Here is a 12,724-nt window from a genome sequence, read left to right as displayed (position 1 = left end):
AAGTGGAGGTGGGAGGAGGACATCACAAGTCAGCTCACCCTCTGGACGCCAGGTCGCATGTCCAAACCACCATAAGTGCCGTTGCAGAAGCACCGAAGGAAGGGGCCGGAGATTCATGTGATGACGAAGACCAGCTGTAGGAACCCAAAGAATGCAGCGGAGACAGTCATTGTCGAACACCTCCAGCCTTCACTGATTGACTACCTTCATGAGGGTTATACATGTAAAGAAAAAGAAAGTCACACAATTGAAAGTTTTTTTTGTTTTTTTTTTATATATATGCTTAATAATCTTTTCTGTCTTTTAGATGGATATTACTGTGTTTCAAACGAGAATTTCCAGAAATAGATGCCCTTCGCATATGGGAATCTTGCTGGGCCCACTACCAAACTGACTACTTTCATCTGTTTATTTGTGTGGCTATAGTCAGTATCTATGGAGAAGATGTTGTTGAACAATGTCTGCCTGAAGATGAAATCCTTCTACACTTTAGCAGTTTGGCAATGCATATGAATGGTGATTTAGTCTTACGAAGGGTGAGAATATTTTCTGAATTAAGTATTTCATTCAAAACTTTTGCATTTCATGTTTTCATGTGATGTGTTTGATAAAATGTAAACTACATACGTCTCAAATCCACCTCATAGAATGAGTCAGAGTGGGAGTTATAAAATTAATGCTTAATTCAAGATTCTGTAGCTTTAAACAGATTAGAAATTAATCTCTTCTTGGATATGATACAGTTAATCACCAGAACACCCACAACAACAAACTGCAGGACGAATAACAAATTTAGGTGAACTAAGGTCAAAGCACAAATCTTGCATCATTTTGTCTTTACTTAATAGAAATCAAGTTATGGCAATGAATTGACTTAATGTTTGGGGCACTAGATAATATATATTGTACTTTGAGTCCAAATCCCACTTTTACCCTTTTATGGTGAATAAACAAAGTATCTATCCAGTGTGGTGAATAGGTAGAATTGTTAGAGAACCAGATAGGATGCTAGTTCAAATCCTGTCTCCTATCAGAAGCCTAAAACAAGGGTTTTGGGCCTTGGCTAATGTCAGATTGGACAATGTTTTGATTGAAGCAATAACTTGATTGCTTCAATATACATGATGAGCAGACACTACACTGGTAAATGTTAAGAAAAAAAAACAAAATAAAGAATGTTTGTATGCCTTGAGAGAGATGGGAATTCTGATATTCAAGGCACCTAATCTTATTTCATTCGAGAGTTTTAGACTATTGATTCTTATGTAGTTGTGTTGTGTCCTTTTGTGATGTGCTTTACTCTATTTAGTCTGTTGAGCACAGTATAGTAAATAACATTATTTCATAGGCACAATATATAATTTGATACTATTTTATGATAAATAGCAAGACACCTGTTTCTGTCTCTCTGTCTCACTATAACCTTTCATCATCTGACACAAGATCACCTCCTCCAGTGTCCTCTCTCCTCACAAAAGTTTTTTTTTGTCTTACAAGTACTTGATGACCCTGTCAGTGCAGGTACCACTTAAAAGCACCCAGTCCACACTGTAAAGTGGTTGGCATTTTGAAGGGCATCCAGCTGTAAAAACCTTACTAAAACTGACCATGCCTGTGCTTGTGCCATGTAAAAAGCACTAAGTCCACTCTGCTGAGTGGTTGGTGTTAGGAAGGGAATCCAGCTGTAAAAATCCTGCCAAAACAGTTACAGAAGCCTGGTGCAGGCTTCTGCCTTGTCAGCTCCTGTCAAACATCCCACCCATGCCATCATGGAAGGTGATTGATAAGCAATGATGATGATGATCAGTAAGTTATTTTTTTTATGATGAAGGATTTATGGTAATTTCTATTTCATAAGATATAAGTTCTATCTGTCTTAACAGTCTGTAAAAAAAAAACCATCATTTCATCTTTGGTCATATGGTAAATTGTTACATGATTACTAAGATATTTAATGGTACTAGGCTGGGATATGGCACACTAGGCTAAATTTAGTGTACTACCAACTTCTTATTTTGCTTGTGTGTATATTTGGTTGGTGCCTTATGGTGCACCTTAGAGTTTTGTGATTTTTCAATTGGTCAGAAGGCAGGTTCTGCATAGCACTTGCCTTCTAACTAACCAAGAGATCACAAAAACCTCAATTAGTATCATAAGACACCAACCAAATAGATATGTGTGAAGATAAATGGAGGCTTAACATCACCATCACTAGTGATCACTCCAAACACCATAATATTGACTGGATGTTTGATTTTCATCAATCTCAGTACATGTCCTCAGATTGACACCCAAACACTCTGAAGTGTTCATATTGGAGCTTCCGACGCAAATACCAAGCAGTACAGCATGTCATTTCCAAATTTCTGGCAGAGTGAATTGTGTCATGATGCTATTTTTCTCACAGACAGTGTCCAACTAACCCTGCTATACTATGTAGTCAACAAAATATAAAAAAAACTATGCTCATGCATGAAATTAAAAATATAACATGGCGACAATTTACCCATCACACCCCATGTATAAATATATATATATATATATATATATATATATATATATGGTGGTGCCCCAGCATGGCCACAGCTCGTGAGCTGAAACTAGAATCAATCAATCAATTATATATATATATATCATCATCATCATCATCATCATCATCATTGTCGTTTAACGTCTGCTTTCCATGCTAGCATAGGTTGGACGATTCGACTGAGGACTGGTGAACCAAATGGCTGCACCAGGCTCCAATCTTGATCTGGCAGAGTTTCTACAGCTGGATTCCCTTCCTAGCACCAACCACTCTGAGAGTGTAGTGGGTGCTTTTACATGCCACCATCACGAGGGCCAGTCAGGCGGTACTGGCAACGGCTACAAAAAAAATCGTTTATATATATATAATCTGTATGTGTGCTTTTGTGTTTGTGCTTGTCCCTCCATCACAGCTTAACAACCGGTGTTGGTGTATTTACATCCCTGTAACTTAGTGGTTTGGCAAAAGAGCCCAATAGAATAAATACTAGGCTTAAAAAACAAAAATCCTGAGGGCAATTTATTCAACAAAAACCCTTCAAGACAGTGCTCCAGCATGGCCACAGTCAAATGAGTGAAACAAATAAAATAATGAAAGAATTTGTAATACTTACATGAATATCAGAATTATCAGTGACACGTTTGTTTATGCAATTTATAATTTTTTTTATTTTAGGCTCGTGGACTTTTGCACCAGTTTCGAAAAATTCCTAAGATTCCTTGTACGCTGCACGGACTTTGCTCTCTTTGTGGTACTGGAATGTGGGACAGTGGTCATGTACCTATTGTTGAATGCATTGGTAATCATAGTGATGATGAAGAAAGCTGTCCTTATAACAGTGCACCTTCAACTCCTATTTGTTCCTTAGATTATAACTAACCAAAAGCAGACAGGCAAAATAATTTATTGGCAGCTGACTGGCGAAAATGCCGACAAATTTACTCAATTTATTTAATTGTTAAACTGTGGTTATGAACAGCATGTATTCTTTATGCTTAAAAACTTCTGCGGAGAATATTTTACTTTTCCTCCTGGATTCTTTCTTTTTAACTTTTTTTAAATCCATTGATCTGTCTCAAAATAACTTTCTTCTTCACTTTTCATTTTGTCATAAATTTATTGATGTCTTCATTCATATAAAGGTGCTGCAAATTAAAGAGAATTACACATTCTTTCTAACTCCCATTTATTGTTTTATCTAAACAGTCTCCTTGTCTTCTTTTGACCATTCAGCAATGAGATACAATGCTTTTTCTTTTTAAATGAATTACTTCAGATACAAAATTGATGACAGAATTTATTAAATTTAATGGAGAAGCCAAAACTATTAAAAACAAACAATGGAAAGAAAAATTCCATAAACAGGCACAAGCATGGCTGTGTGCTAAGAAGCTTGCTTCCCGACCTCGTGGTTCCAGGTTCAATCCTACTGTGTGGCACCTTGGGCAAATGTCTTCTACTGACCAAAGCCTCATGAGTGGATTTAGTAGACATAAACTAAAAGAAGCCCATCGTATATGTTTACGTATATATCTATGTGTGTGTGTCTTGGGCCAGCCAAAGGCTTGTGAGTGGATTTGGTAGACGGAAACTTAAAGAAGCCCGTTGTATATGTTTATGTGTATATCTATGTGTGTGTGTCTCGGACCAACCAAAGGCTTGTGAGTGGATTTGGTAGACGGAAACTTAAAGAAGCCCGTCGTATATGTTTATGCATATATCTATGTGTGTGTGTCTCGGACCAACCAAAGGCTTGCGAGTGGATTTGGTAGATGGAAACTTAAAGAAGCCCATCATATATGTTTATGCATATGTCTATGTGTGTGTGTCTTGGGCCAACCAAAGGCTTGTGAGTGGATTTGGTAGGCGGAAACTGAAAGAAGCCTGTCGTCTATATTCATATATATATATCTATGTGTGTGTATCTTTGTGTCTGTGTTTGTACCACCATCACTGCTTAACAACTGGTGATGGTGTGTTTACATCCCTATAACTTAGTGGTTCAGCAAAAGAGACCAATGGAATAAAAAAAAAAGCCCTGGAGTCCATCTGTTCGACTAAAACCATTCAAATTACTAAAACCAGTAAAAGAATAAAAGGAGTAAATATTGCTATGACTATTGTTTAACAAGTTCTGTTTATAATATTTAATCTGATCAAGAGATCTGATGAAAGTATCTTGAGTAAAAAATTTTAATGGAATAAAAAAGCACAGACGTAAAAGTTATGCCTGAAAGAAATGTCCTAATAGAAATGTTTGTTGAATTTATGTTCTAATATTAAGTCCACACCTGTTCACATTGCTAGTAATAGTTATTAAATAATCATATAAAAACTAAATATTAATCACAACGGATGTGAAGTTTAAGTGCTTGGCTGTTAATGGTGTTGGAGAGGATTTCAAATTTCACTGCAGCCATTGAGATGTGTCTCATAATTCTTATTTGACCATATTCTAGGAATGATAAGCAATAACAATATAAGAATTTTGTTCTTTTGTCTTAGATTTAATGGTTATCTTAGTTTACTTGATTTTAGTGTGTGCACTTCAGAGAAATATAACTTTAAGGGTATAATTAAAGGGTGATCTACTGAGTAGAGCATGCATAAAAATTTTAATTAGTTGGAATTTCCCTCTTGGAGAAAGAAAACAAAATCTTGTTGGTAATTGTCAATAAAAGGGGAGATAATTTCAAGAAATTAAAAATTAACCCTTTGGGCCCAAACACCAGTTTACTGGTGGATGGATTAATTTTCTCTATACCGTAGCACCGGTGGAGCGCCAGGTATATGGTAACATAAGGTTCGGGAGGTCAGGGCTCAAAGGGTTAAGTTACACTAACAGTACCAGCAGAATTTCCATGGTTATTTTGAAAACTCTAAGATGGTTGGAAGTTTATTGAGAACCATGAAATATATTTCTTTTGAAACTGTATTTTGTTCAAGACATTTGATCATTTTAAAGTTCACTTGAGTAGTAGTGAACATGCAGTTTTAGAAAAGAACATCTCTGAAAGCTATATTCCTTGTTATATGCTTGTCACTCCCTTCTACCTTGAGAGTTGCTATCTACTACTTTTTTTAAAGATTTACATCAAAAAGTTAACCACCTTAATTATGGAATGAACTCAAAGACGTTATCTATAATACCATTCTGTTTCTCGGTACTATTTAAGAAGAGTGGTCCCAGTGCACGTACTCATGCATCCGCGCTAGCTAGTCGTGACTAGTCGATCCTTACTTTGTGTTTTTGTGTTTTATTTACTTTGTTTAAAAAAATTATTTACTTTGTGCTTTTGAGTTTTATTTACTTTGTTTTAAAAAAATTATTTACTTTGTGTAAAAAAATTATTTATTTTGTGTTTTATTTACTTTGCTAGGTAAGATCGACTAGTCACGACTAGCTAGCACGGATGCGCAAGTACGTGAATGCATGCACCAGGACCACTCTTCTTAAATAGAACCCTGTTTCTCGATGAGTATGTTAGTAAAGCTTCAACAAATCTTAATATACAGTATTCCTGAGTCAGCAAGCTAGCAGAATCATTACCATGCTGAGCAAAATTACTTACTGGTATTTCATTCGTCTGCACGTTCTGAAATTCTACTGAGATCGACTTTGTCTTTCATCCTTTTGGGGTCGATAAAATAAGCACCGATTGGACACTGGGATCATTGTAATCAACTTACCGCTTCCCCTGAAATTGCTGGCCTTGTACCAAAATTTGAAAATAATGTGCTATATTCCATCCTTATCTTCATATCATAGAAAAGTTCATATTGGCTAGAATTGGATCCATGAGCTGTGAATTCTAAAGAAGCATACAGGAGTGGCTGTGTGGTAAGAAGCTTGCTTCCCAACCACATAGTTTCGGATTCAGTCCCACTGCGTGGCACTTTGGGCTCAGTCATGGAACGAATTAAACTCGTACAGCCAGGTATCACTGTACATACATACAAACATACATATTGTGTATTCTTTAGTTATACATTCCCGTTGATAATGTATGGCTTGCAGTAGCCCTAAATTATAAAAACCCTATCAAATTCATGAACTGTATAATTTACAAGGTAATGCCAAAAAAGGCCTACAAGACTTGAGCTCACCAGTCCTGAACTTTATCAAACATCTTCCAAAAAGCACATTCAATTTTCTGGTTGCTTATTGGAACTTGAGAACTTTAATTGATAATGAAATATCAACTAAAGCCTTGTGAGTGTATTTGGTATACGGAAACTGAAAGAAGCCCGTCGTATGTATATGTATGTGTGTGTGTGTGTGTTTGTGTTTGCCCCCCCAAAATCGCTTGACACCGATGTTGGTGGTGTGTTTACATCCCCGTAACGTAGCAGTTCAGCAAAAAAGACGGATAGAATAAGTACTAGGCTTACAAAGTAAAGTCCTGGGCTTGATTTGTTTGGCAAAAGGTGGTGCTCCAGCATGGCTGCAGTCAAATGACTGAAACAAGTAAAAAAATAAAAGAACACCTGTAACATAGTTACAGACATGGGTGTAAGGTTAAAAAAATCCACTTCATAACCATATTGTTCTGGGTTCAGTTCCACAGCATAGCATCTTGAGCAAGTGTCTTATTGCATCCAAAAGTTGATTAATGCCTTGAGTGAATTTTATTGGACAGAAACTGTATAGAAGCCCATTGTGTGTGTGTGTGTGTACAGCCATGAGTGTATGTATGAGTAAATTTATGTGTCAGTATGTGTGAAAGAGAGAGAATGTGTGTGTGTTTACATTCATACTACTTTGAAATAATTACTAGAGTCAATATGCTTGACTAAACCTTTGTATGCAGTGCCCAACATGGCTGCAATTCAAACCATACTTAATTCAAAATACTTCTTTATATTATAATCAATAATTACCCTAAGATATTTATAAATATACTTGACACAACCACAACTATAACTTACTTGGGTAGCAACTGTAAAACATGCAGTTTTGATTTACATCAGCTCAGTATTGTTCACTACTATAATCTAATGTATAGATAAATAATAAAAATGTATTTTACTTAAATAAAAGATACATATTTGTGAGAGGGGTGTATGAAATCAAATTATTATATATTTGACAGATATTTTCATTATCAAATTATTTCTAGGTTTGTTAATGAAAATCTTTGTCAATGAAAATCTTTTCATTCTAGGGTATGAAAAACGTAACTTTATCTCAAAATGGTCGGCAAAATTGTGCACACTTTAAAATACCTGGTTTTGGTTCTCTATTGTGTCAAATGCACTGCCACTCTGGGAATTTAAACCATGATCTTGCAGTCATGAGTGTGACATCCTAACCATCAGACCATACTCTGTCACATACATACATGTATTATATATATATATATATATAAAGTAAGATAGGGGTTATGAATGTAACCCACTATGGGATATCAATTATCCAATATACTGTTGGTAAAGTACCCAAATTCTTAATACACAAATGTTTTTAATTGCAATGCAATTAATTCATTTATTGTATTAAATGGGTGAAGGTAAAAAAATATTTTTACCGTAAATTTATAATACAAATAAGAAAATGGAGAAACAAATTCAGCTTGTTCATCAACTTACGGATATTACAATTTTACATTATTTATTCATTTTACAAGTTGATGAACGAGCTGAATTTGTTTCTCCATTTTCTTATTTGCATTATATATATATATATATATATATATATATATATATATATATATATAAGAGTACCATCCGAGTGTGATCGTTGCCAGAGCAACTAACTGGCTTCCATGCTGGTGGCATGTAAAAAGCACCATTCAAGCGTGATTGTTACCTGCGTCGCCTTACTGGCACTTGTGCTGGTGGCACGTGAAAAAACATTCGAGCAAGGTCGTTGCCTGTGCCGCTGGACTGGCTACTGTGCGGGTGGCACATAAAAAGCACCATTTGAGCATGGCCGTTGCCAGTACCGCCTGACTGGCCTCTGTGCCGGTGGCACATAAAAGCACCCACTACACTCTCGGAGTGGTTGGCATTAGGAAGGGCATCCAGCTGTAGAAACTTTGCAAAATCAAGATTGGAGCCATCTGATTCGCCAGTCCTCAGTCAAATCATCCAACCCATGCTAGCATGGAAAGCAGACGTTTAACGATGATGATGATGATGATGTTTATGTATGTATACATCATCATCATTATCACTGTTTAACATCTATTTTCCCTGCTAGCATAGGTTGCAGAGTTTGACAGGAGCTGACAAACCAGAAGACTGTCTCAAGTTCCAGTGTCAGCTTTGGCATAGTTTCTATGTCTGGAAGCACTTCTTAACACCAACTACACATATATATACACAGAGTCAGACAGACCTGAAGCAGACTTACAGTAGAGAGGATATGTCATTTTTAAGGTTGCGAATGGCAATGAAAGCATGTTAACAAACCTAGTTGATTGAGTGATTGACTGACAGAATGTTTAATCAAACAATCGATTAGTTAATTGGTTAAATAGGTAACCAAGGTAACCAACTGACAAATAAAAAAAAAACAAAAGAGTGAAATAGAAAGAATTACAAATGTAATTCTTTTCCTAATAAAATGCACTTCGTATTCGAGGCTCTGACGAAGTAATAAAATGTTACTCAAGCACTCAAATATGAGTCCAATGCATCTTATAGCAGAAACAGCTGCAAGCTAATGAAGTTCATAAGATAATCATTTATTTTGTCATCTTATTTTCTTATATATATATATATATATATATCATCATCATCATCATCATTTAGCGTCCGTTTTCCATGCTAGCATGGGTTGGACGGTTCAACTGGGGTCTGTGAAGCCGGAAGGCTGCATCAGGCCCAGTCAGATCTGGCAGTGTTTCTATGGCTGGATGCCCTTCCTAACGCCAACCACTCCATGAGTGTAGTGGGTGCTTTTTACGTGCCACCCGCACAGGTGCCAGACGGAGCTGGCAAACGGCCATGAACGGATGGTGCTTTTACGTGCCACCGGCACAGGGGCCAGGCGAGGCTGGCAACGGACACGAACGGATAGTGCTTTTACGTGCCACCAGCACGGGGGCCAGGCGAGGCTGGCAACGGACGCGAGCGGATGGTGCTTTTACACACACACACACACAGTAGAACCTCACAGTACGAGTGTCTCATTGTACAAGTAATTTGCTGTACAAGCTGAGACTCATGCAAATTTTTGTCTTGAAGTACATTGGAAATCCACTATACAAGCACACAAATCATCCCATCTTTAAGGTAATTCAGTTAATAAAAACCAGTTAACATATTTCTTTCATATTCTCTTTTTTATAACTGTTATTTTACTTGTAACTACACCTTTTCTGTTTTAAAACCCATAAAAAATTATTTTTGAGTGGTTTCTGGAGGCTAGAATGAATTAATTATACTTTAGTTAATTTCTATGAGTAAAAATTTATTTGTAAAACAAGTAAATCATAAAACAAGCTCGGTCATGGAACGAATTAAACTCGTACAGCCAGGTATCACTGTACATACATACAAACATACATATTGTGTATTATTTGGTTATACATTCCCGTTGATAATGTATGGCTTGCAGTAGCCCTAAACTATAAAACCCTATCAAATTCATGAACTGTATATTTTACAAGGTAATGCCAAAAAGGGCCTACAAGACTTGAGCTCACCAGTCCTGAACTTTTTCAAACATCTTCCAAAAAGCACGTTCAATTTTCTGGTTGCTTATTGGAACTTGAGAACTTTAATTGATAATGAAATATCAGGCATGGTTGTGTGGTAAGTTGCTTTCAACCACATGTTTCTGGGTTCAGTCCCATGGTGAGATTACCTTTGGCAAGTGTCTTCTACTATAACCCCAGGTCAACCAAAGCTTTGTGAGTGGATTTAGTAGACAGAAGCTGAAAGAAGCCTGTCATATATGTATATATATCTATGTATGTGTGTCTTGGTGTTTTTGTTTGTCCCCACCACCACCACCACCACCATCATTTAACAACCAGTATTGGTTTCTTTACATCTGTAAGGCAAGAGTGAGAGCAAAGCCTTAATTTATTGGCAGGTGAATTAAACTATTGCATGGGAAAGCTTCAAAAACAAGACTTAGTAAATTTCAAAAGAAATATTGGGTGTTGCTTAGTCAAAAAGGAAGGACTGGTTTGACAATAATGGTTTCAAATTTGTTACAAGGCCAACAATTTTTGTGTAAGTGATCAGCAGAATTTGAGCTTGAATTTAAAGTGCCAAAATAAATGTCACAAAGCACCTTCCCAATGTGCTAATGATTCTGATAATCTGCCAACTTGAGTTTGACGATAATAATTCTTTCTAATACAGGCACAAGGCCTGAAATCTTGAGGGAGGGGATGCTAGTCAATTACATTGACCCCGTGCTCTCAACTGGTAGTTATTTTAACAGCCCCAAAAGGATGAAAAGCAAAGCCAACCTTAGCAAAATTTGAACTCAAAACATAGAGAGTCAGAAGAAATGCTTCTAAGCATTTTACCCAATACACTAACAATTCCACCAGTTTGCTGCCTTTGGTTTTAACAAAAGTATCTTTCCTATGCATACCTTTCCTTCATTGGACACTAAACTCTGCTTGCAAAGACCTGTTGAGGCAAGTGAAATCGAAATCAAAATCAAATTCGATGACTGGCATCCGTGCTAGTGGAGCACTAAGAGTACCATACGAGCATGATCATTGACAGAGCAACAAGCTGGCCTCTGTGCTGATGGCATGTAAAAAGCACCACTCGAGCGTGATCATTACCTGCATCACCTTACTGGCTTTTGTGCTGGTGGCATGTGAAAAAACATTCAAGAAAGGTCATTGCCAGTGCCGCTGGATTGGCTCCTGTGCAGGTGGCACATAAAAAGCACCATTTGAGCGTGGCCATTGCCAGTGGCATGTAAAAGCACCCAGTACACTCTCAGAGTTGTTAGTATTAGGAAGGGCATCCAGCTGTAGAAACTCTGCCAGATCAGATTGGAGTCTGCTGCAGCCATCTGGTTCACCAGTCCTCAGTCAAATCCTCCAACCCATGGTAGCAGGGAAAGCGGACGTTAAACAACGACGATGATGATGATGATGACGATAAGCTTATGATCCTTGCAAAGAGATCTATGTAAAGAACCCTCTAAAAATGAAAATTACTGACCCAATATAAAACTGTTAAATCAAGAATTCAGAAGGAAATCAGAACAATGAAAAACAAATAATGGACTGAACATGCCAATGATTTTCAGAAAGCATATAACAGAAAGTATATTAAAGAATTTTATTCTCTTAAAAATCAAATTTCTGATCCTTGATTAATTTCCTGAGCTTCTTATTAGGGCTAAGGATAGCAAAACATTTATTAAATATTCAAATAAGATCCTTCAAAGGTGACAAAAATATTTTAGTGATCTACTAAATTGCTTATCAAGCACTGAATGGTCCTTTTTGGGACTCATTCAGAAAGTTCTTATAAAACACCTTCTAGATAATCTTCTTATTTTCAGTAAAGAAAGATATATTTTGCATAAGCTTGAAAATAAAAAAAGCTTTTGGTATTGATTTTATTCCAGCAGAAGTGTTCAGATTAGGAGGAAATAGGGTGTTGAATCTTCTGGACAATTTTATGTGTAATCTGTGAAGTATATTGTTCAGTTTTCAAGACTGGAGAGATACATTATTGAAGATATTAAAGACACAAGAAGTAATTCTCAAGGCATTTTAATCATCAGTGATGTAAAGAAAATATTAAGCAGAATTATTCCTGTTTTGCTCATTCAACATATTAATATGTTGGGATATCCCTTCTTCCTGAGTCTCAACCAGGACATGAAAAACCAATGACATATTTTCAGCTTGTCAATGACAAGAGAAATGCAATGAACAGAAACCCGACTTCTATTATTAATTCACTGACTTCATTGGTTCAATGTATTGCAATGCATTATAGACAATTCTCAGAAAATTTGGTTATCCTGATAAATTTACAGATATCAAGTCCTTTCATGATAATATAAGAGCAAGTGTTGAAATCAGCAGATCCATTTTCAATTAGCATGCACAGGTGTGGCTGTGTGGTGAGAAGTTTGCTTCCCAACCACATGGTTTTGGGTTCAGTCACACTGCAGAGCACCTTGGGTAAGTATCTTCTATTACAGCCCCAGACTGACTAAAACCATCTTGCACTACACCTGCTTTACATATTAAACAC

General features: G+C 36.6%; 1 protein-coding gene across 4 annotated transcripts in view; it reads left to right on the top strand.

The window, feature by feature from the left end:
- Nucleotides 1-3,709, top strand: part of LOC115212467 (TBC1 domain family member 16) — a 96,555-nt gene extending 92,846 nt beyond the window's left edge. For all 4 annotated transcript variants that reach the window (XM_029781350.2, XM_029781349.2, XM_036507502.1 and 1 more), the window contains 2 exons: nucleotides 308-536; nucleotides 3,206-3,709. In XM_029781350.2, coding sequence (XP_029637210.1) covers nucleotides 308-536; nucleotides 3,206-3,409 — 433 coding nt within the window. In that variant the 3' untranslated portion in view covers nucleotides 3,410-3,709. The remainder of the gene's footprint in view (nucleotides 1-307; nucleotides 537-3,205) is intronic.
- Nucleotides 3,710-12,724: the final 9,015 nt, after the last annotated feature.

Source organism: Octopus sinensis, linkage group LG1 (genome assembly GCF_006345805.1).
Source record: "Octopus sinensis linkage group LG1, ASM634580v1, whole genome shotgun sequence".
Taxonomy (NCBI): Eukaryota; Metazoa; Mollusca; class Cephalopoda; order Octopoda; family Octopodidae; genus Octopus; species Octopus sinensis.
The sequence above is the reverse complement of the archived record's forward strand: the minus strand, read 5'-3'. Positions and strand labels throughout refer to the sequence as shown.